This window comes from Elephas maximus, chromosome 6 (assembly GCF_024166365.1).
Source record: "Elephas maximus indicus isolate mEleMax1 chromosome 6, mEleMax1 primary haplotype, whole genome shotgun sequence".
Taxonomy (NCBI): Eukaryota; Metazoa; Chordata; class Mammalia; order Proboscidea; family Elephantidae; genus Elephas; species Elephas maximus.
The window spans coordinates 49,285,098-49,310,640 of NC_064824.1; the positions used below are offsets into that span (position 1 = coordinate 49,285,098).

At 41.9% G+C, this 25,543-nt stretch overlaps 1 protein-coding gene across 2 annotated transcripts in view; it reads right to left on the reverse strand.

Annotated features, from left to right (window-relative positions):
• Nucleotides 1-25,295, reverse strand: part of CACNB4 (calcium voltage-gated channel auxiliary subunit beta 4) — a 274,105-nt gene extending 248,810 nt beyond the window's left edge. Inside the window, exons 1-2 of one of the 2 annotated variants that reach the window (XM_049887253.1) lie at nucleotides 25,135-25,295; nucleotides 24,534-24,617 (exon numbers count right to left, since the gene is read on the reverse strand). In XM_049887253.1, coding sequence (XP_049743210.1) covers nucleotides 24,534-24,617; nucleotides 25,135-25,194 — 144 coding nt within the window. In that variant the 5' untranslated portion in view covers nucleotides 25,195-25,295. Of the gene's footprint in view, nucleotides 1-24,533; nucleotides 24,618-24,843; nucleotides 25,046-25,134 lie in introns of those variants that run through there. The other variant, XM_049887254.1, reaches the window with a different exon arrangement.
• Between the last annotated feature and the right edge of the window lie 248 nt (nucleotides 25,296-25,543).

Consider the following 25,543-nt stretch of genomic DNA (forward strand, 5'->3'; position numbering starts at 1 on the left):
CCATGAATTTGCAATGATTCTTATTAAGAGGAAACTACTAACACCTATACATTAGGATATTAAAGATGCAAAACATATTTTGGTATGTTCTATGCTAATAATATCACTTTTCAGAAAAAAAATTATTTTATGAATGTATATTAAAAACGAGTCCAAGGAAGCCTGTGATTTGATTTTTTTCTTTTTTTGGTTTTTAAAAACTGCTCCAGACACTTATCACAGGTTTTTATAAAAATAACAATAGGATGTATAGTAAGCTAAAAAAAATACGTAAAAATTACGCATTTTAAATAATTATGGTGTGGAAGTACAATGACATCTTCAGTACCTTTTTATAATTAGCCTTTCTCTTCCATTTTCTATATATATGAGTTCCTAATTCAGAAATGTATTCATTCAACAAACATACTGCAACCTAACAGGCGTCAGGCCCTGGCCACAATGAAGGCGAGGGAAACATCAACCCAAATCAGTTTCCACCCTTAAGAAACTCCCTGTGTAACGGAGGTGGACTTATCTTCACGCAGGCATGCATTCATGCATACATTCGGTAAAGGCATACTAAACACCCACTATGTGCCAGGCATAGCTCTGGGCACTGGGAATTACACAGTGATCAAAAGCAGCAAAAATTCCTGCCCTTCTAGGGCTTATATTCAGGTGTAGCTTACGATGAAATGACAGTAATTGAGAGAGGTATTTTAGAGGTGACAAGTTGCTGTAAGATGACAGATGACTCCTCCCACCAGAAGCAATTAGCTAAAGACTCCAGAGGAGGTAACTTTTGAGCTGGGGCTTGAAAGCTAAGTAGGGGTACACCAGGTAAGAACAGAACCAGCATTTCAGGCCACGGGGGCACATTGTAGGCCATAAATCTCTGAGACGTCTGGCACTGAGCTGGCTTTTATTTCAGGGCTTGAGAGACCAACGTGCAAGAATAACTTCATGAATATTAAATTTTAAGGAAATTTGCATGTAAATTTTTACATGCAAAGCGATTTAAAAGCATAGTATTTACACAAATACCTGTGATATTTGTATTAGTTTTACTAAACAATGGAATTCCTAGTTCAAAAGCATTTGTGCCTCAAGATAAGTATCATAAGTCAAATTCAATGATGGCAACAATAACCTTTTGAGTTATCTTTTTCACAGATGATATTTCAGACCAAAACTCAAACCCACTGCCGTCGAGTGGATTCCGACTCATAGCGACCCTATGGTCGGAGTAGAACTGCCCCATAGAGTTTCCAAGGAGTGCCCGGGGGATTCGAACTGCCGACCTCTTGGTTAGCAGCCATAGCACCTAACCACTACACCACCAGGGTTTCCAACATTTCAGACAGAGCTCACAAAAACCTTTTGACAAGACACAGCAGTTATTGGTCTCCATTTTACAAAAGATGGAAACTCAAACAAGTTAAGTGATGTGCTCCTGGTCTTGTAAATGACTAAGCTAGACCTTCAGCCTGGGCTTTGGCTATAAATACTCTGCTTTTTCTACTAGACCAGACTTTAGTGCCAACTGAAGGGTTTTCACAAAATAAAGAGAAAATGCTCTCCTTGAGTAATATACCACAAATGCTTTGGTCTTAGGAAGAAATCTATACCTAGCTACTTTGTGTACCTGGCAGAGTGAGACCCGGGACAGCTGAGGGTAGTCAGTTACTAGCTGGCACAAACGTCATGAGGTCAGCCCAGTGATTTCCTTAACAAGGCATGGCAGCCAAGAAGGAAAGAGCATCTGATTTGTCACCAAAGGTCCCAAAACACCTCCCCATCCCACTTTCCACCCCTACCAACCCCTGCACCAAATTTGACATACGTGGAAGTGTCCTCTGCTTTGAAGTTCCTGCTTTAGCTCAGTGCTGCTTCCCTGTGTAGTAAGCTGGCAACCGTGGTTTCACTATGTTTACATGAGGATTTGGCCACCACCCCCAGATTCTAGTACCATCACTGAATCTGGCATAAGCTAATAGAAGAACGGGTGATTATGAATTTTGAACAAGCTGAGACAGACATGTAAACAAATGAATTGCTAAATAAATAAGCGGGTTAAATAACATTATGAGATTGGAACACGTGGGATGATAAAAACTATCTCTGAAAAATATTGAAGATGCATCTTTCAAATAGAAAAAGATAATTATAAGATTTGTCGACCTGCTGTCATTGCTTAAAAGAAAGTGTGTTCTCCAATGCCAGCTCTCAGAACTTGCATTCCTTTCAAAAAAAAATGTAGTCCTGCAGCATTAAAAAGCCTCACTTGAGAAACAACTCTAATGACCAGTTTGTTGGGGGAAGTGTCCCTGGCTCCAGGTTGAAGAGCAGGAATCTGGGACCAGAAAAGACAAGACTATATGGAGCATAAAGGGGCAGGCAGGACAGGATTCTAGGATAGATCCAAGAAACCGCCTCAAAGCTAGCAGCCAAATAGAGTCAAGGGCTGGGAGTCAAGTAAAGGGCTGTGTGTAAGCCCATGTGGAGAGTACAGCAGGAAGATGGAGAAGGAATGGTAATACAAAAGAAAACAAAGCTGCATGGTCATCACCTGGCTGGGGCTATGAATCTCAAATGACAGACTGTGCAGCAGAGAAGGTACACAGGGAAAGTGCCAGAAACTACGGAGTTACCAACACTACTACCATTACTACCACCTTCATCACCACTACCATCCCCATCAACAGCACCACAATTATCATCAATTCACCACTACCACCTCCATTGTCACCATCATCACTACCACTACCACCCTCATTACCATCACCACTTCCACCATCACCACTCCTACTCCCATTCTTATCACCACCACCTTCACCAACACACCATCAGTACCACCATCACCGCCATCAACATCACCACTCCACCACTACTACTGTCCTTGCTATCACCACTATCAATATCACCACCTCCCTACTACAACCTCTACCATCATCACTACTACTACACCACACAATCACACCACCACAACCACTACCATTACAAATAGCACTACCATTACCACCACTCTCACCACCATCACCAACACTGGCACCAGCTCCATCCCTTATCCTTACTGTCACCAGCACCTACACCATTATATACCATCACCACCACCACCATCATCTCTAATATTACCATCATCACCATGGAATGTTCCTTTTAGAAGCGCAGAGGAACCGACAGAAGCTATGAAATTTCAGCTTTTAGTTTCTCCCTTCCCCCCCAGTCTCTAAAAATAGAAGGAAGTGGTACTTAAAAAACAGAACTACAGTAGGTCCTGGTTTTAAATAAAACGATTTTCATCCAGTATGGGTTATCTCACTTATTAAAATTCTTACACCATCTATGAGACAGGTATTGTTATCCCCATTTTATAGGTGAGGAAACTGAAGTTCAGGAGCATTATTATTTGCCCAAGGTCATACAAATAGAAAGTGATGAAGCCCAGACTCATACTCCAGTCTGCCTGATTTCACAGCTGATTCTATAAACAGCCCTACCGAGCTGCCTTTCTGAAGAAAATTAAGATACAGCCTAAGCCCTTGAAGGGTTCAGTGTCAGTGGGAGAGACCTGTAAACATATCATTTCAAAACAAAGTGAGAAGTGCTCTGAATGTACTAAGGGAGGAAGAAACTAATTCTGCCCGGGGGTGTTGAAGAAGACTTTACAGAAGATATGACATTTATGCAGTCATGAGTAGGAGTTCACCAGAGAAAGCAGTGGGGGGGGGGGGGCGGGGTAGGAAGTATCCAGGTGGAGCACTCGCAGGTGCAAGGGATGAAGGCACTGTTTGCTTACTCCTGCTGGCTTTGCAGGTTTTCCCACATTTGACCTCTGGCCTGACTGATTTAAAGCTTCTGCTCAAGTCTGGTCAAACTACCAGCTTGTCTCTTTACACCAACTGACATAACAATTCAGCCACACACAAAGACACCAGCTTAGCTCTCCCTAGGTCTAACTCACAGTTTAACCTGTTGCCATTGAGGCAATTCCGACCCATAGCGACCCTATAGGACAGAGTAGAACTGCCCCACAGGGTTATCAAAGAGCAGCTGGTGGATTTGGACTGCTGACCTTTCGATTAGTAGCCAAGCTCTTAACCACTGCGCCACTCACATTCTAGAAAACTGCCTTGTGGTTGAAGCTTTGCTCAGCTGCCTGGAATTGGATGTCCAAGTTCCTGTAGACCTGGAGGCCGTAGTACTTACTGGGTTCTAGTTCTTCTACTGTCTCCCAGCCTACAAGGAACCTGGACATCCAATTGCAGACAGGCAAGCAAAGCTTCAACCAAAGCAGATTAGAGCCTGAGGCCACAATCTGTATTGACCAAAAGGCTTCTTAAATGCTGGCTGTTAGGGCAGAAACTGTCCTGAGGCAAATTCAGGATGAAGCTCCCAAATGGAACCGAGTAAGAGCATGTATTTGCTCACCTGCATTTCATCAATTTGTAGCTAATATCCCTGACGTCGAGTCACCTCATTCAGTGCCACCTGTACACATTTTGTCCTGAGGTCTTTTTGGAAAGTAGATTAGGAAGTAAGTTGCTCTAAACTAGAGTGCCATGTGGGCTCTACAGTGAGTATGTGACTATAAGTGCTTTTCATTTTATTCCAAGCCAAAATCATTGCACCTATGCCTTTGGGCTTGAAGCTAGGGGTCCACAAACATCCATCTGCATGTCTTCGAGTATACTCCAAACTACTTTCTGAGAAGGTCCTCAGCTCTTGAATCACCACTAAGTCTTCTTATACAGAACGTGTTCTTAGATATCTCAATTTTTAAAGTAGAATAGCAAGTCTATCCTAGCAAGATTCCTCATTTAACTGACAACAAAGACTACATCCTACCCAGATTCTTACCCAGCTACTGAATCTCCAAACCACTGTCATTCTAGTCATTTACTGGTCAATATTTATTATTAAACACTTCTTATGTGCCAGATGCCTATTCAGTTCACCTGGAATGTTCAATGACAAAGATACACAAATTCCCTACCTTTTTGAAGCTTATATTTCAGTGATGATTGACAAGAAAGAATAAGTTTAAAAATCAATAACTTCTGATAGTAATGGCACATGACAGCAAGTAAAGGCGGGGGATGGGGGAGCTGCCTACCTATATTGGGAAGCCAGGAAAGGTCTGATCTCTCTTATAAGGCAATGTTTTGGCTGCACTGGGAGAAATGAGAAGGAGTCAATTATGTCAAGAGCTGAGGAAAGTGCATTCAGGGAAAGAAGAACACCAAGTGCAAAGGCACAGAGGGAGGATTAATCTTGGTTTATCCAAAGGACATAAAGAAGGCCAGTGATAAAAGGGGAGTAAGAGAGTTGACAATGAAACAAAGAGAGTTAGGCAGGAGGTTAGATGGTTCTAGAGCCTTGTAGGCCACAATAAGGAATTTACATTTTATTTTAAGCACAATGGAAATCCATTAGAAGGTTTCAAGAAGGGGAATGACATGACATGATTTCCTTTTTCAAAAGATCACTCCAACAGCTGTGTGGAGAATAGATCTGGTGGTGAATGGAAGCAGAGGGACTCTTTCTGTAGACCAGCAGAGAAGTCATGGTGGCTCACACTAGGAATCAGTGTGGTGGCAGGAGAGATGGAGAGAAGTATACGGATTTGAGACAGCTTCCAGAGACAGAACTGTCTGGGAGAATTATTTAATTCCATCATTCAGTACCATTTCCAAGCTCTTCTGTGAGAAACAGTATTTTTAGAGGATGGTCTAAAGCATATACAAACCATCAGTTCAGCTACATCACTGATTTCATGCTTTGCTCCATGGAGCCCTCAGTTCATTGAAGGTACCTCTAGAACTGCTGCAGACATATGAGGAGGGAACTGGGAGCATGGTCCGGATATTCCCACTGCTCCTTCCCATCAATCGTAACACCTCCAATTATGTTGATTTCCAAGGATGACATCTGCAATTTTACTTGAAGAAAAAGTATCTACACCAAAATAAAACTTAGAAAACCACTGCTGTGATTAGGCAGAGTTGGCCTATCTGGCCCCAATATCCATTCTCTCCTTCCTTCCAAAAATAGACCTGCCCCAATTTTTACCCTTCAAATGGCTGCTCAGCCTCCTTTGAAGCTAGATGCAGCCTTATGACAAAGTTGAGGCCCCTGGATTGTAAGCAGAAGAATATGTTTAACTTTTGGGTCATCTCCTTAAAAATGAAGCTGCTTATCTTCCTCTTTCTCCTTTGAGCTGCCTATGAAATGGTAATGATCATAGCAGCCACCTTGGACTCAAAGATGGAAGCTACATGTTGAGAATGGCAGAGCTGACCCACCAGCCTGGGTCCTTGGATGACCAATCCCTCGAAAGAGTGCCATCTATCCACCCTGGACTTCCCACCTACCTCTGGATTATTCCGTGACAAAGAAATTGACCTTGCATCTGTTGGATTAAGTGTTACAGCAGCTTAGCTTGTACCCGGCAGAGCTTCAAGAGCCAGTATATGATTCACTATGGCTCTCATTCCCTCTTCTGCAGCAACCAGTCATGTTCCAGATGGTGGCTGTTCTACTAGAGTGAGAACAACAGCGAGCAATCCCTCAGCTAACCCAGGAGACACACGTGTTGTGTTCATTGTTACTGATGTTGTTTTGGGGGGCGTTTACTATTTCAGCATCACCTAATCTATCCTAATACCTTCTGGTTGAAACCACCACTCTAAAATACTCCCCTGGGTTATATGAGACCAGAGAACTGCATCCATCACCTGGGAAAACCAAACCAAACCCAGTGCCGTCGAGTTGATCCCGACTCATAGCAACCCTATAGGACAGGGTAGAACTGCCCCCATAGAGTTTCCAAGGACTGCCTGGCATATTCAAACTGCCAACCTTTTGGGGAAGCTTTGAAAAATACTGATGCCTAAATCCCACCCCAAGAAATCCTGATTTACTTGGTTTGGAGTGCAGTGTGAGCATGAGGATTTTCATATTCTTTTCTGGTGTTTCCAATGTGAAGCCCGGGTTGGGAATCACAGACATTTGTGGCCACAGTGCAATGTCTCCCATACAATTGCTTTTGTTGAATTGTTCCAGCATGATAGGGAACACTATCTATACATTGAAGGACTTCATCAGAAACAACTCCAGAATTACGATAAGGTGTCACTTCCGGGTATAATTTACTGTCATACACAGTTAACTCTATGAGAACATGGGAGAAATTTCTCTCTAGTCTCAGTGTGGGAAACATTTGTGCTTTCCCTGAACAAAAAGTTTAATTTTACCTTGGGGCATTATAAATCTTGTAAATCATCTTGCTTTCCTCTCTGGGTAGTTCCTAAAGAGTTCAAAGTCAAATTTAAGTCCTTCCCTTCTGCTTTTAGTGAGTGCCTAGGACTTCATTGACACACATGTTGTGTTCTCAACATACTGTCTTACCCTTAGTGTCTCTTTAATTTCTTTTATTCACTGTGATAACTTTTATTTTGTTTGTTTGTTTGTTTTATTCACAAGATAATTTAAGTAATTTTCTGAACAGAGCAGGATATAAACATATTTTTTACCTAATAAATAAGGAACATGTGCCACTCACTGGAAGAGAGAGGGAAGAAAAATACTCAAGTGCACCGGCTTGCCTAGGCAATTTGAAAATATAAGGTCTGTTACTAAAAAAATATTCACCAGTCTACTTATGAGACAGTTAAGGTCATCTGAAAAACAGAAATTCATGCTTCATTGTATTGATATATTAGGAACCATGCTGAACTATGTCTGCCAAATATCATTCCCCTGAGAAATTAGGGATAAGACAGAAAGTCACTGTTGAAAGCTCCTAACATAGTTTTCAAATGAAGAAAATCAATCTTGTGGCTCCACTCACCTTCAACCAATATGGCAACTCTTGTTATTCTTTATAATAGATTTAAAGCCCCATTAGCTACTTGCTCTTCCTCGTGGCTATAATAATCATAAGTGCAGGAGCTTCACTACTCCTCAGCAGACTTCCCCTTAACAGCTTCCAGGATGAATATCTGAGAATCATCTTACCACATTTCACAAATACTTCACTCTTGACAACCCACTCTTCTTTGCACATCCTTTCATGTGCTTGGAAGAGAGAAATTCCAGCTGTATCCCAAATTATCTTTCCTCCTGTGAACTCCTCCGTATCACTCTTTGCAACATTCCAAAAAGTATTTCCTCATCTAAAATTTTCAATAATAGTTGATATTTAGTGATCCTATGTTTTGGGTGTATCTCAGCAGCCAAGTGACACAGGTTTTCTGCAAAAATTACAACGTACAGTGTTTTCTACCAAAATGAACGTTTTTACCACACATACCTGCAGACATACGCATAAAGTCCTATGATACTAGAGCTTTAAAGAACCTTAGAGGTCATCTAGTCTACCCTACTCTCATCTTCATTTTGCAGATGGAAAAACAGGGTCCCTGAGAAATATTAATTCAGGCAGTCATCTCTGTATTAATACTTCAGTGGTGTCCCAGAAATTCACTTTTTAGTCAGTTATTTGAAACTTGGTACATACTTTCTCATAAATAAACAATGCTACAACAGATAGCTAGGCTTCCAGATTAGTCTACAAGATTCTATTTAACCCATGAAAAAACAAGTTTTTTTTTTTTTTATGATGTGCTTGAAACACGTGGTACAAGAGGAAGGAGGAGAAGGAGAAGGAAGAAGTTCCCTCCATCTTGTCTGGGTCCAAATGAAGATCCTTCCTGAGTGTTAATTGGTTCCACAGAATCCATTTTCCCCTCCATCTAACACAAACTCCCAAAATTCCCCAGGAAATTGTTCCTATCCATTCTCAGCCACGCCATCTGTGGGGGGCTGACCCCAACCTCTTCTCTAGAAGTGGCCAAACCACTGGCCTAACCCAACCTCCCTGGCCACAGATGGTTTATTAACCATTTCAGGCCATTAAGATTCAAGAAACTTGTGTGTATGTGTGTGTATGGGTGTGAGGGGGGGTGTGACTTTTTTTGCTGGAGCAAAAATAGAAGTAGCAGAGGCAGAGGAGACAATCTTTTCGATAGGGAAGCAATGGGAGGGCAGTGGCTTGAAAGGGCAGTTAGATCCAGGGAAACTGGATCTCTGGGAGAGTGTCTGCTTTGTTGTTGTGGGCTTTTTTAAGATGGTGAAATAAGCACATTCGTAAGCAATATGTCAAATTACAATAATATATGAATGAATAGAGCCTCTTAAGACTCCTGAGCACCTTCATATTTTTTAAGTGGGTTGCTCCTTAACCCAAATCATGTTGAGACTATTTGAATTTCAGACAGTGGAGGAAAAAGAAAAGCAGGCAGTCAGTGTGAAAATAGGTATTTGGGGTCAGGGGACCACCATGACCAGTCTTACCCTTCCTAGTCCTAGCCTCGCACCCCCACCCCAAGCATCTGGGTCAGCTTCCACAGATCTTCCTAATTCTGCACAGTTTGTCCCCTTTTCAACTTAGGAACCCACAGTTTCCTGAAGCACTCCAAGGTCTATTTTTTGTTGCTGTTGTTGTTTTAAACAAGAACACAGTTGTGGCAGGAGGCCTAGGTAATGATGGCCGCTTTTAGCATTTTTATAAGTCAGATATATTTAAGTTTTGCCCGCCTGCACTGTCTTTGAAATAATCTGCCACCAGCTGTCTATCAGTTTGTCGTATCGTGGTAGCTTGATGCTGCTGTGATGCTTGAAGCTATGCCACCCGTATTTCAAGTGGTGGACAGGTTTCAGTGCGGATTCCAGACTAAGACAGACTAAGAAGAAAGGCCTGGCAATCTGCTGCCAAAAATTAGCCAATTAAAACTCTACAGGTCACAACAGAACATTATCCCACAAACTGCTGGAAGATGAGCCCCTAGGTTGGAAGGCACTCAAAACACACAGAGGCAGCAAAAATGGACTCGAGCTCACCAACAATCACGAAGATGGTGCAGGACCAGACAACATTTTATTCTGTTTTACATGGGGTGGCCGTGAGTCAGAGCCAATTAGATGGCAATTAACAACAACAGCCATACCCATTTAAAAACACACAGACACACACACATACAACTCCCTGTCTTTTTTTTTTTTTTACAGTTAATACTCTTTACTCTTCTTGTATAGAAATATTAAAAAAAAAAGTACTTGAAAATATAAAATGAGCATTTTACTGAGTTACTCGAAATCCTAAAGATCTCTATGAATGTTATTGTTGTGTGGCATCAAGTCGATTCCAACTCATAGCGACCCTGTATGACAGAATAGAACTACCCCATTGGGTTTCCTAGTCTGTAATCTTTTTGGGAGCAGATCGCCAGGTCTTTTCTCCCTCAGAGCCCTTAGTGGGTTCAAACTGCCAACCTTTCAGTTAGCAGCCAAGCACTTAACCACTACACCACCAGGGCTCCATATCTCTATGAATAGAGACATAGCAACAATTAAGACGCATGGTACACATTACGCTTATAACGCAAATCTGACATCGTTTTTAAAATATATTGTTTGGTTTAGTTTTCATTTTACATGAGAAAAGAACTACCTCTATTGTACTAAAGTAAATGAATATGTCAACCCATAGCAAGTGAAAACTACCAGCATGCACAACATGGAAACCAAAAGAGCAAAAATATCCTGAAACTAAATCACCCCTCAAGCTTTCTGAAATTAGCAGAGAATGTTTGCAGCTGACCTATTTCTCTCCCATACAACTGTGTTGATAATTGACTTTTGTCCCCCAGGGAAGTGCTCAAATATAATTGAGCAGCACCTGCCACATAAAGAGTACAGTTTTATATACCCAATAATCCCCATAAATATTGTACTTAGCTTGGGACTCAGGCACTTTGTTTTCTCTTTAACTGTATCTCTCAAAGAAGAAATAATTACCAAAGCTGAATTATTATGAACAACTAGATAAAAATCAAAGAAGCATTCTGAATTGTAAGTACCCAAAACATTTCTACTATCAAAAATTATTAAAAATGATGGCATTAATCACTTATATTGCTCTAATCCAGTTGATCACATCCTATTACATAAACTCCACTCTGTAGATGGGAACCACTTAGTTTAGTTTGAAACTGATGACAAGGAGACCAAGGTCTGTGGTTTGGTTTCTATGCAGGTCAAGAGTTTGCCCCCTCCACAAAAAAAAAAAAAAAAAAAATCAGTTTTATGACCAGAGACTGCAGTTCTAAAATAAATGTAGATACGATCCACTGCATGCAACACCATGACTTAGAAAACTATCTCGAATACTGTTGTTATTAGTTGCCGTCAAGTCAGCCCCAACTCAGGGGGATCTTATTATGTATAACAGAATGAAATGTTGCCAGGTCCTATGACATCTTCATGATCATTGGTATTTTTTGAGTCCATATCTTGAATGAAGACTGACTGACTGACTTACTCAGATGTAGGAAGGGCAATTTCATTTCCATATTCAGGCCAACACCTACACATTTAGACCAAGAGCTATAACGGGAAACCCTCTGACTGTGGATAGCATATGTTGGTGAAAAAATGTGACTCCAGTAACAAAAGACCACATATTGTACGATTCTGTTTATGTGAAATAGGCAAATCGATAGAGACGGAAAGCAAATTAGTGGGTGCTTATTTTTTTTTTTTTAGGGTTGAGGGAGGGGGATGGAGGAGAAAGATGAAGGAAGAGATTTATTTTTGTGGTGATGAAGATGTTCTAAAATTAGATTATGGTGATAATAGCATTTTTTTTAAAGTTGCTGTCAATTCCAACTCATGGCCACGGCATGTGTGTCAGAGTAGAACTGCGCTCCATAGGGCTTTCAATGGCTCATTTTTCAGAGGTAGATCACCAGGCACCTACCAGGTGGACTTGAACCTCCAACCTTCTGGTTAGCAGCCAAGCACGTTAACTGTTTGCATCATCCCTGAATTCCTGAAGCATATAAACGCAGGCCGAATAAAAATCAGTGACTATGGAGGACTCTAACCATAACAACGGTGGTTTTACCCACCTCTTTGATTCTAAAAACTTAATTGGCAGTTGAGTTGTAAACAACAGCACTGGGCCATTTGAGAAGAAAGCAGAAGGGATGATAAATTCATCTGTATGAGTTACAATTCATTTATATTACTACTGATCTTTCCATGGATTAAAAAAGAAATAACAAAAAAAAATTCCACAAGGAGTTTAAAAATATAATATACGGATACTGAGCACTACAAAATTTTCCATTTTTAGTGATTCTGACAATCTAGAAAATTTTAAGTTCTTTTCAAGTTTACATTTACAAAATATTTTCTCCCCAAAACGAATACTACTCCTACAGCAATTAACCTGCAAGCAAAAGACAACCTCATTAACAGAGAAAAAAATAAAATAGATACGGTTTGTCATTCTAATGATGACAGTAAAGTTATCAGAAAGATTCAGTAGCTGCTACATAAGTTTTACAGTCCCTATCTAATCAATGCTTTCAGTACGTGAAGTACAAATGCCGAACGCCAGTCCTTCAGATTCAAGTAATCACCTCTGCTCTGCTATGTGTGTTGAGAAAGCATATGATAAAGAAAATAGGAAAGTTTAGAGGGGGCATGTTTACTTGACTTAGAATGATAACTATCTTCAAGTACTTTAAGAACACTTTATATTCAAGCCAGGTGTTGGTAATACATCAGCCTTATCTATTTCTGAAAGCAGGTTGCCATAGCACACACCTTGTCATTATTGTTACTTGAAAGCAATAAAATAATTCCCTTAAAATGCATCTATAAGTCAGCCTTTTCACTAATTCAGGCCTCTATTTCCAGTCTTACCCTCCCCCCAGCCCCCCAGTTAACACGGTTAAATCCAAATTCCTGATATGTTTCTATACAATTGAGCTCATAATTTATACTCTTCTAGAATACCCTAGCAAAGATGTCACCTTGAAGACTGAAGTGTGCCTGACCCAAGCCACCTCATAGGCAGGTGAAAGCTGGACAATGAATAAGGATGACTGAAGAAGAATTGATGCTTTGAATTGTGGTGCTGGTGAAGACTACTGAATATATTGTGGACTACTGAATATTCAAGAATATTGAATATACCATGGACTGCCAAAAGAACAAACAAACCTGTCTTGGAAGAATACAGCCAGAATGCTCCTTAGAAGCAAGGATGGTGAGATTACGTCTCATATATTTTGGACATGTTATCAGGAGGGACCAGTCCCTGGAGAAGGACATCATACTTCGCAAAGTAGAGGATCAGCGAAAAAGAGGAAAACCCTCAACAAGACAGACTGACACAGTGGCTGCAACATTGGGCTAAGGCATAACAAGGATTGTGAGGATGGCGCAGGACTGGGCAGTGTTTTGTTCTGTTGTACACAGGGTCGCTATGAGTCAGAACCAACTCGACGGCACCTAACAAGAGTAACAGAAGTCCCTATGAGGCAGTTTCACTCTGTCACATGGGGTCCTTATAAGTAAACAGCAACTCGGTAGCACGTAACAACAACAACAATGAAGAGTACTGTATTCTACCTCATCGTTTTCCTGGTTCATAAAATACAAGAGCAAGGAACCGGGTGCCGGCAGGAGAACGGCAACTACTTAAATAAAAGAATGTGTTTTCATGGGACCTTGTAGGGAATAACAGCCTAGCTCTTTTTGAGACTTCTTAATGTGATGCATTCTAGTTTGCAGAGCTATTATTACAGAGAGTGTGTGGGACTGGGGATGGCCAAGGCCATGCTTCCTGAGCTTTTTCATGCCACAGCCCACTGAGGAAGTATTTGTGCAAAATACTGGGTTAAATGGAAGTGAAAACTGTCCAGTGCTCTGCCTACACCAAGCACACCCCACTGAGGGACAAGCTCAGGGGACCCACATTTCTGAGGTCTGTAACCCACCGTCGGTATACACTCCTCTTGGGAAGGAAGCTTGGGAGACAAATAAGTAGAGATGGATGACACTATTACAGGAAGCACTCTCCTCCAAAATGTCGCCAAAAGGGACACAGAGGTCACACACACAGAGCCACAGAACAGAATGGGGCCTGCATACCTCTCTCCTTATACAACTGTGGACCTTTCTTAGAGTCTTCAGTGAATCTGGGCAATTTGCAGGCCAGCTTACTCAGGTTAGGGCTTATGCTTTTTCTGAGTCTGAGCTCCAGAAATGAGACCAAGTAGGAGCCAAACTCTAAGGGAGAAGATGAGCTCAGACAATGTCACAACCACCGCCAGAAAAGATGGGTCAGAACTAGATCTGTTTGACCCGACTAAACACACTGTGTTACCAGACTTACCAGGAACAGAGTAGAATGGACCCAAACTCCTTGGTTTGACTACACTGCATTCTTTTTGGCTCTGGCCTTGCTTTCTCCCCAGATGTAGGAACAATATCTGACCTCTCATACCCAGAAACGACACTGTCTGGAAGCAGCACGTGGACTAAGGGGAGAGGGCAAGGCAAAGCCAAGGTCATTTTCACAGCTTAGGTTTCCGCACAGCTTCCTGTAATTTCCTAGAAAGATTAAAATGTGAATCAAAATTTATCTAAGTTTAAATAAAATCCTAGCATGCTAAACTGAAGGATAACTAGTCCTCTCTTTATTCTGCAAATTAATGGAATGTAGGGAACTCTGTGTGCCAAGAACACAGACCCAGAGATAAGTAAAAATGACTGGTTAACTGGTTCATAGCGACCCTATAGGACAGAGCAGAACTGCACCACAGGGTTTCCAGGGAGTAGGTGGTGGATTCAAACTGCCGACCTTTTGGTTAGCAGCCAAGCTCTTAACCATTGTGCCACCAGAGCTCGGGTTAACTGGTTAGTTGCCCAGTAATTAGATTTCTGAATCAGGGACTTTGTAAATTCAGTTCAGTGTATTCAAGCCAAGAAGAGACAGAATTCTTTCTTGATCTATCATATTTCAACTTGTGAAGACGCACTCCACAGAAAATTCACGAGGTAAATAAGTGCAAACTTTTCCTTAAAGTTCATTGCAACTGGATTATACCATTTTGTAAGGAAGTTCTGCTTATAGTTAGAATAAAGACTTTCAACTTTGCTAAAGGAAATGCAGCTCAAATATAATAGTGATTGTGCTGCTCCCAGGCCTGCTTCCCTTAGATCCATCCCTCCCCTTCTTCTGCTGTGCTTTCTATTTCAGGGGAGCAGGGGAGCTAATCCTTCAGGGAAACCCTGGTGGCTTAGTGGTTAAGAGCTACAGCTGTTAACCAAAATGTTGGTACTTTGAATCCACCAGGAGCCCCAGGTTTCTGTGTCAGCTGGCTTCCAGCTAGGCTCAGCCAAGGGGATTCACTGGCAGGAGCCTAGAGTGGAGAAGGAAGGGAAAAGCGTATTTCTTCCCATTCTCTCTACCTCAAGTGGCTTCTTTACCAGAAGCTGCATCTCCTCTCTGGCTCTTGCTCCCACTGAACAGTAGCCCTGTGGTTCCAGCTCCTGCCAGGTGATTCTGGCCTCTATGCTCCAGTAACAGTTTCCTTCCTTTGTCCTCCTGGCCTAGACGGGTAGTAGCTGCCTGCTATTGCTAACCCCTGGGTTTGTCTTCTCAGCTGTCTCATCATCTGTTTAACCACGCCTCTACATTAATGTCCCTTGGTTGTAAAAACTCAAGTGGTTTTGTTTCTTGGCTAGACTCTAGATGACATAATCACTAGCAAAGAATTTTTAAAACTTACATGTTAAGAGTTCCTATATGAGTCATGAACCATGCAAACAAAAATTCCATCCATGATAGAACTGCGAAGAAACTAGTCTCCAGAGTTTCTAGTTGATGCTGTACTCCCCATAGAAGCTATACAGAATAAGAGCATTTCCAGGACCTCTATACATTGTTTCATGGGTCCATGTCTATGTGTGTTTGTGTGTGTGCCTCAATTACTCAGAGATGAAGTGTGTTGTGGTGGAAAAACTTCAGTCTGAGTCAAGGTTCCCCATCTTAATTCTACTACTACCTATTAGTGTGACCTTGGGAAGGCTTTTATAAAAATCCTTAGGCATATGTTTTATTCATCTGAAAACGAGAGACTGTGGTACATTCTTTCTGCAATCTCTTCCTGTTTTAAGATTCTGTGATTCTAAGTTTATGGATAAATTTTGACTACACACATGACTCTAGGCATATGATTATTCTTAGAGCTATGCAGAAAGCATACACCTTCTGTTAATGAATCCCCATTTCATCAGAGAAGCATGTCTTATAACTACTGCTCCAATTATAACCTGGAGAATTTTATTTTGCCAACTGTTTTTATTATAGCATCAATTTAGTATCTGAATATGTTTTAGATCTCTAAATACAGTAGGGGGTCACTGAATTAATGTAATGATGATCTGATTAGCATACCTAAAAAAATGCAAGGTTCTTTGCTCTAAGGTAGATGGTTCCCAAGACAGCTGCTACATAGCTTCCATTTCTTATGCTTTTTTTATATATAATTTATTTTATTTTTGTTGCTATTGTTGAGAATACACACAGCATAACATACACCAATTCAACCATTTCTACATGTACAATTCAGTGACACTGATTAGATTCTTTGAGTTGTGCAATCATTCTCACCCTCCTTTTCCAAGTTGTTTCTCTCCATTAACATAAACTCACTGCCCTCTAAGCTTCCTGTCTAATACTTTGAGTTGCTATTGTCAGTTTGATCATATATAGTTAGATTTGAAAGAGCACAATGCTCGATCTATAGATTCAATACAATCCTGATCGAAATTCTAACAGCCTTCTTACAGAATCAAAAAAAACCAGTCCTCAGCTTTCTATGGAATGGCAAGAGGCCCTGAATAGCTAACGCAAGGTTGAAAGAAAAGAACAAAGCAGGAGGACTCACACTTCCTGATTTTAAAACATACTATACAGCTACAGTAATCAAAACAGCCTGGTACTCATGTAGTAATAGACGTCTAGGCCAAAGGAATAATAGAATTGGGAGTCCAGAAATAAACCCACACATCTATGTTCAACTGATTTTCAACAAGGGTGCTAAGCCCATACAATGGGGGAAAAAGAGTCTCTTGAAAAAATGGTGATGGGAAAACTGGATTTCCACACGCCAAAAAATGAAACAGGATCCATGCCTCACACTGAACACAAGAACAAATTCAAAATGGATTAAGGACACAAATGTGCAAATTAAAACCATAAAATCCTTAGAAGAAAGAGCAGGGGCAATGCTGTCAGGCCTAGTTTTTAATAGTGGATTATCTAATAACAAAAGCACAAAGAGCAAAAGATAAATAAATTCAACTTCCTGAAAACTGAAAACTTTTGTTCATCAAAAAGCTTTACCAAAAAAGCAAAAAGACAAGCTACCAACTAGGAGAATATCTTTGGAAATCATATATCTGACAAAAATCTAATACTCTATATATAAATATATATGAAACTTGGACAACTTAACAACAAAAAGGTAAACAACCCAATCATAAAATGGGCAAAGGACTTGAATAGACATTTCACCAAAGAGGACATTCAAATGGCCTCCAAACACATGAAAAGATGCTCAGTGTCATTTGCCATCAGAAAGGTGCAAATCAAAACAACAATGAGATACTATTTCACTTCCACTAGGATGGCTAAGATTTTTTAAAAAAGAAACAAAAGACACTGAAAATAACAAATGTTGGCAAAGATGTGGGGAAATTGGGACCCCTAACCATTGCTGGTGGAAATGCAAAATGGTACAGCCCTTATGGAAAACAGTGTGGTGGTCTTCAAAAAACTAAAAGCAGAACTACCATATGACCCAGCAATTCCACTCCTAGGTATACACCCAAAAGACTTGAAAGCAAAGACTCAAACAGAGACTTGTACACCAGTGTTCACTACAGCACTATTCACAATGGCCAAAAGGTGGAAATAACCTAAATGCCCATCAACAGATGACTGAAATAACAAAATGTGGCATATATGTACAATGGAATATTAGCCAGTAGGGAAAATAAACTCTTGATACATGCTACAATATGGATGGAGCTGGAAGGCATTATGCTGAATGAAACAAGTCAATCACAAAAGGACAAATATTATAGAACCTCACTTACTTAAAAAGTCAAGAAAAGGCAAATGCAGAGAGAACAAAGTTTATAAGTGGTTACCACGGGCTGGAGGGAAGGGGAAAGGAGGGTTATAGGGGATGGAAATATCACACTGATTAAGGGTAGGGTTGCAGAGCCAATTTTAATTGCTGTCAGAAAGTTGTACATTTGTAAAAAGTTGAATTGGCAAAAGTTATGTGATTGATATATTGACAACAATGACAAAGAGTAGCTGCTGAGGCTGCTTATGTACAATCAAAAACCTGGTGGCATTTGGTTCCTTGGTTTGGAGATTTAGGGTCATGGTTTCATGGGACACCCTAGTTAATTGGCCTAATAACACATTTAGTGCTTCTGTTCTACTGTTTAGTTTGTTGAGTAGCGACTAGGGTCTTAAAAGCTTGCAAGCGGCCATCCAAGATACAGCAATTGGTCTCTATTCACCTGGATCAACAGAGGAAGAAGAAGAGTCAGGAACAGGAGGAAGATATGGAATGTGTGGCTAACTGGCTCCATGAACAACTGCCTCCTTTGCCATGAGACCAGAAGAACCAGACGGTGCTCAGCTGCCTTTACTGAACATTTTGATCAAAGATTCTACAGAAGAATCCTGATCAAGAGGAGGGAAATGCAGAGCAGAATTTCACATTCTCATGGAGTCCAGATTCCTCAAGCCATGATGGTTGGATGAACCCCTGAAACTACTGCCCTGAGATCATCTTTAAACCATAAACCAAAAATATCCCCTGAAGTCTTCTTAAAACCAAACAATAGCTTAGCTTAGCTAGTAAAGAACATCTGCCTTGAGCACTATGTTCTTTTAAGAACTACCTATATAGGATCAAACTGACAAGAGCAACTCAAAAGATTAGATAGGAACCTTAGGGGAGCGAATTTATGTTAATTTCAGGGGTTCATCCAGCCTCCATGGATCCAGAAAATCTAGATTCCATGGGAATTTGAAATTCCGTTCTGCATCTTCCCCTTTTTGATCAGGATTCTTCTATAGAATCATTGACCAAAATGTCCAGTAATGGTAGCCAGGCACCCTCCAGGTTTTCTGGTCTCACGGCAAAGGTGGAAGTTGTTCATGGAGGTAATGAGGCACACATTCCATATCCTCCTGCTATTCTTGCCTCTCCTTTTTCCTCTGTTGCTCCAATTAAATAGAGTCCAATTGTCGTACCCTGAATGGCTGCTTGCAAACTTTTAAGACCCCAGGCACTACGCAATGAACTAAGAGGTAGAACTGAAGCACTAAACACCTTATTAGGGCGACTAACTAGGCTGTCCCATGAAATTATAACCCTAAATCACTAAACCAAGGAACCAAATCCCATGAGGTGTTTAGTTGAATATCATATGCTTTTTTGCAATGTGACCATGCCACACTCCATCTAAAGAGTTTATTTTCCCTCACCTTGAAACTGGGCTGGCTCTGTCACTTGTTTTGACCAAGACATTGCAACAAATGCTGTGTAACTTTTGAGACTGGGTCTTATGAGATCTATAGCTTTCTGCCTTCATTGCAATGGTCCTTCTTGGAACCCAGTCACCATGCTGTGAGGAAGCTCCAGCAACCATGATGAGAGGCCCACGTGTGGGAAAACTGAGGCCCGTGCCAACAGCTCTAGTTGAGTTCTTGACCAACAGGCAACACCAACTGCCATCCACATGTGTAAGGCTATTTTGGACCTTCCAGACATCTAGCACTCAGCTAACATCTCATGAAGCAGAACTGTTAGGTCAGCTCACAGAAGCATGAGAAAGAATAAAATGTTATTTTAAGCTAATAAGTTTTGGGGTGGTTTGTTAGGCAGCAACAGATACCTGAAACAAAGGGTATAATACTGGAGCAGAACTCCAAGCCTACATGTATTAAGCTAGTTCTGCCTAGTGTTTTAGAGCAGAGTCCTCCATCCATCCACACCTTTTTTCATTCAAACATTAAATTCAACATCTGCTATGAGCCTTTGGCAGTATGTTAGAAGCCGAGGACAAAAGAGACGCCAAACACAGAAATGTCTCTGCCATTGTGGAACTTATTACCTGGCTGGGGAGACAGTCATTAACAGGGAATGGAAGTACATGTTAAATCGTAATACTGGTGGTTCTATTGAGAACTGGCATGAGGTGCTCTGGGAGCCCCTAGTTGATGAACTGATCTTATCAGGGAAGTTAGAAAAGGCTTCCCTGAGCGAGCGAAGGGTAAATTTAGGTCTCAAGGAATATTAACGTTAACCAGGCAGAGGGAGAGCACAAATCCTCCACACAGAGGGCTCAGCAGGAGGGAGGTGGGGTGTTCAAGTTCTGTGTCCAGAGCTTAGAGATCATGACTCAAGATGAGGCTGGAAAGCAGGTAGGAGCCAAGACGTGTAAAACTTTGCACTCATTATAACGGCAGACTTAACAAGGAAAGGTCAACAAATTAATCCCACTCTGATCAGATTTTCCTTCACAGTCCCAGTGGGAAAACGACTAACCTGAAGTATTCAACCACACAAACCGTATGTGCAATGACACTGTGGGTATTTTAATACTCAACTCACGTGGGCATTTTTCCCACCCCTTCATTCCTTGTTACATTTCACTGTATTGTTGGCATACATCTACCTCCATAACTGGATTATAAAATCCTTTGAGTGCAGGGGCTATCTTATTCATCTTTTCATTCCTTCCTCATAGCATCTAGGCACACTGCTAGGCACAAAGCAAATGCCTAATATGTGTTTCCTAGATTTAAAACCTGAATAAATAATCCGTTCATAAATAGCCTGTCAGAAGCAATATCCTGCGAGAAAATTCTACCACCTCCCTTGGAAAGCCATTCCGATGATAACAACCCTCTTAAGAAAGTCTTGCTGTAAATTATTCCTTTCCTAATTTTAGCCAATTCTTGAGTTTCATCACCTATTAAAACCAAGAACACTCCATCACATTTCCAAAGAATGCCTTTGTGTACACTTTGCAGATCATTACTGGGTCACCCCTAGCTTTCTCTCCTTTCAGTGGCAAAATACTTAATCTTCTCATCTTTCCTCAAAGAAACCATTTAGTTGCTCCCTGGATTGGTTCCAAAGCCTCCATATCCCTCCTAAATTGTGAAAGCCAGCAATCTAGCAGACCAAGGAACAAGGTCGGTGATGCCTGAGGGACTCCCAGGAACAATCTTCAGGGAGCAGGGATGCCATCTTTCTTTGTCAGCTTATATTCAGGCAAATGCACACATACATTATATGGATGTGCATACATGCATGTATGTATGCAATGCACACAAACAAATACTGAAACTTTCTACCAGCTCAAAGAACTATGGCTGTTTTATTGGGTGACTTTGCCAATTGCCAGCCCAGTGTTCCCCGTCTGGTGTTTATTTTTTGTGAACACTTTTCCTCCACATATTTATAAATGAGAAAACCCCCCAAAAGAAAAAACCCACTGCTGTCGAGTCAATTATGACTCATAGTGACCCCATAGGGCTTCCAAGGCTGTAAATCTCTATGGAAACAGATTGCCACATCTTTCTCCCACAGAGCTGCTGGTAGTTCCGAATTGCTGACCTTTTGGTTAGCAGTTGATCGCTTTAATAAACGCTTTATAAATGATAACCAAAAACCCAACCAAACCTGTTGCCACTGAGTTAATTCCAACTCATATCAACCCTACAGGACAGAGCAGAACTGCCCCATAGGGTTTCCAAAGAGCAGCTGGTAGATTCGAACTTCCAACTTTTTGGTTAGCAGACTGAGCTCTTAACCACTTCACCAATCGCGCAGCATTATTTTTAGTGGTAGCCCCAGTATGTTCTTCCTGTGTAAAGGCATCCATGAAGACAGAAATGTCACCAAGAAATCCCATCATGCCAATGTATCAAGAATCCAAATATCAATAAATCATTGGTCATTCTACAAAGAATGAAGCTCTATCAACATGAACAGCTGTTGTGCTTTAAAAAATATTTGGGGCATTTGGGTGAAAACTGTTCTATTTTATTTCATAACATACTGTTAAATTCCATTTGTAATCATTTTTCATCTTGTCAAATCCCTCAGTTATTTTTATTATAGCCATTATAGAAGTTTATACTATGCCATTTTAATGCGCTGCAAAGTGCTTGCAAAAATTATGTATTATTTTCATATAGAAAAAAGGAAGATTTGTAAATAATCTCTTTAGTCTGCTAATTCTCATATTTTAGTATTCTTCTACTGGAAACCCTAGTGGGTTTAGCTACAGCTGCTAAACCAAAAGGTTGGCAGTTCAAATCCACCAGGCACTCCTTGCAAACTCTATGGGGCACTTCTACCCTGTCTTATAGGGTCACCACAAGTCAGAATTGACTTGATGGCAATGGGTCAATGAGCTCTTTTGGAAAAAAATTAATTACAACTAACACCTAAATTTAAATTAGTCCATTTTATTAAACCAACAAATCCCAATTTCAGGAAGACATATATGAAATATAATTGTCCTAAAAATCTACATTGGTTTAAATTGCTCCCAAATTATTTAACATGCAATACTTAAAAAAAAAAAAACTTAGACCAGTACTTAGCGGCACACTTTAAAAAGAATTTCTACACACACTATCTTACTTAATCACTTATTGGCATAAATTGAGGACAGTGTAAGAATATTGGAAAGAATATTATTAGAAAGAATGTTATGCTTGAGCTTTAAAAAATAAAACATCAGTGAAGTGATGGTGCAGATAAACCCAAAAGTGTTAGTCCAACAGCTCATGGAAGGCACGGCTGTATAATTACTACTTCCAAGAATTTACAACATAACACTAACAAAAATAGGTAGACATGGTCCCAGGGTTATGAATAATTACAAACCAACCCCCGTAAAGCCTGTTATATTAGAAATTTGAGGTACATACAATGGTTGGTAATAACAAATGGGCACTACTTTACAACTATACTTACTTTATAGTAAAGTATACTTTACAGTAATAAAAACATTATTACTGTTGCTGTATTACTATGTTAAAGATGTTTAGTGGATCTGGAAGTGTTCCTTGAATGGTTTTTATGCATTAAAAAAACATACTCTATACTGCATACTAAGACAAACATTCGACTAACTGATAGGAACCATACCTAACCCTATCAACTTAGGCAAAAAATCGGACTTAAAGACAGACTTGGGAACCGAACTTGTTGATAATCCAGGGAGTACCTGTACCTTCAAAATAAACATAAGCAAGATGCCAAACATTTGCAAAACTCAGATTCTTTTTTAAAAATGGACAGTGCCTTTGCTTTATGAAATACTAAATTATCTCAGCACTGCAAAGGGGATAGACAGAATGCACTTTTAGAATGAACCCAAAAGGTAGTTATTTTAATAATGCATATGCATAGTACTCTCTGAATTAAAGAGTAGTAGTAATAATTTCCATCTCTGAAGATAATTAAATTCTGCATAATAAATTAATTTCCATCTCTGAAGATAATTAAATTCTGCATAATAAATAGTATTTAAATCCACTTTATGAATCCTTTAGGAGAGGTCTGGGTCCAATTTTTGTCTAATACCCACTCGTTGTTGACAAGCTGTTTAAATTGATGATAAGCACTAAAGAAACACCACAGCTGCCATCACAGGTTAGAAACACATTACACAATACTCTGAGTGACCTAAAGAGAAAAGAATTTCCCAAGGTCACTTCAGCAGTCCACAGAGAAACCTGCATAAAAAGCTCGGTGTGCTGACAAAAGTCCTGCCAGGTCACCCCTAACGCATACACCTGGACAGCCTCAGCTCTAAAGAGAGATCAGGTGATTCACTTCTGTGGGTTTCATTTACAGCACAAGGACAGGAGGAAAGCTGAGGACCGTTTTCCTGTGTCAAGGTGAAAGGCACCAAGCATTCAGCATAACCGGTGATTCTGAGCACAAGCAACGTGCACGGCAGCCACGCGGAAGAAAACCACTAAATGAACAAGCAATAAGTACAGTAGCACCCAGACCCCGGTGGCTGAGTAACGGCCTTGGCTTAACTCGATTTAACTAGATCGGCAGTCTCTTCCCAAAGTAAGCGAATAAAAGATGTGGTCTCAAAGTGAGACCAAACTTTCTGTTCAATGTGTCTTTCTTTTGACCAAAGCTCGGAGATCTCTCCCAAGACCCAGAAAGAGAAGAGGACTCAAAGTAGGACAAAATAGAAGAAACCCTTAACTGTCCGCCCAGATCAAACGAAGTCGAGTTACACGACTTAAAGATGTTTCCCCACGCATCGAAGGTGCAGACAGGCGTACTTCCAGCTTTTAACTTCATTGTCCCTGACCTAAAGCAGGTCCCAAATGCACCGACACGAACTAACTTCCCAGGGCGGCCCGGAGACACCTGGACCCAAATGAGCAGGGCTCAGAGCAAGAGCCAGAAAGCCGGAGCGCCAGCCCCGGGCGGGGAACAGGTGCGCGCGGGTACGCAACCCGCTGCTCCCCATGTAGGGGCCGCGCTGGCTCCCGACCCCGAGCGGAGCAGCCTTTTCCCCATCCTCCTCTCCGCCTCCCACCCTCCTACCTGTCTGAGGATGAAGCTGGTCGAAGTGGTGCTGCCATCGGATCTTTTCAACCTGCTCCTCCGGGTCGTGGTGCCTCGGGCCACCTGAACTCGACACACGGGGCCAGAGAGAAGCCGGTGAGGACGGCAGTGAGGCGCGGCGCTACCACCCCCGACTACAGTCCGCGTCCGAACCAGCTCCTCGGTGTCCCACAGAGCCCGCACCTAAGTCTCCTCCGCGTCCCCCAAATACAGCCCCCACCCCCACCCATCCACTTCAAGCCGCGACGGGTGAAAAGATGCCCGAGAAGAGAAGCCCGCGAGCACCCACCACATCCATTTAACAAAGGCTCTCAGGGTGCGGGGTCCGAGTCCCTGGCATCGGCTGGAGGAGGCTGCAGGCTCCGGAGCAGGAGCGCAGAGACTCAGACGAGGGTGAGGAGGAGCAAGAAGAGGAGAAAGACAGAGAGGAGGAGCGGGCGGAGAAAGGGACGCCGAGGACCGGTTGGGGGAGCGGAGCTGGCGACTCTCGGGACTGGGGGCCCCGCGTGCCAGGCACAAAGGCGGGGCGCTCTCGGGCCGCCAAGGCGGGGTGAGCAGGAGGAGGAGGAGAGGGCGGTACCTGAGAGGTGGGGGAGTGCTGCCCGTCCGTGGTCGCGTTCTTCGCGTAGGAGGAGGACATGGTTCACAGCCGCATGGTCCGCCCGTGCGCGGTGGGCGGAGGGCGGGCTGGCCCCTGCGAGGCTGCGTTGCGGACAGCAGAGGGAGGGCAGTAGGACTTCCCCAGCCGGCGCCAGGACCCGCGCCGGCTCCCGGGCTCCCTGCCCTCACTTCTCAGAGCGCAGCACCTTAAAGTAGCAGAGGCGCCTCCGCGCCCGCAGTGGGGTCCGGGGCAGCGGCCCCCGCTGGTCGAGTTCCGGGGAGAGGGCTTCTCGGGATCTCGCCTATCGGAGCAGATTGGAAGAAGCGGTTCCCACCTAGCGAGAGCCTTACATCAGTGTTTTCCAGTGGATGAAGGGAGGGGAAAATTC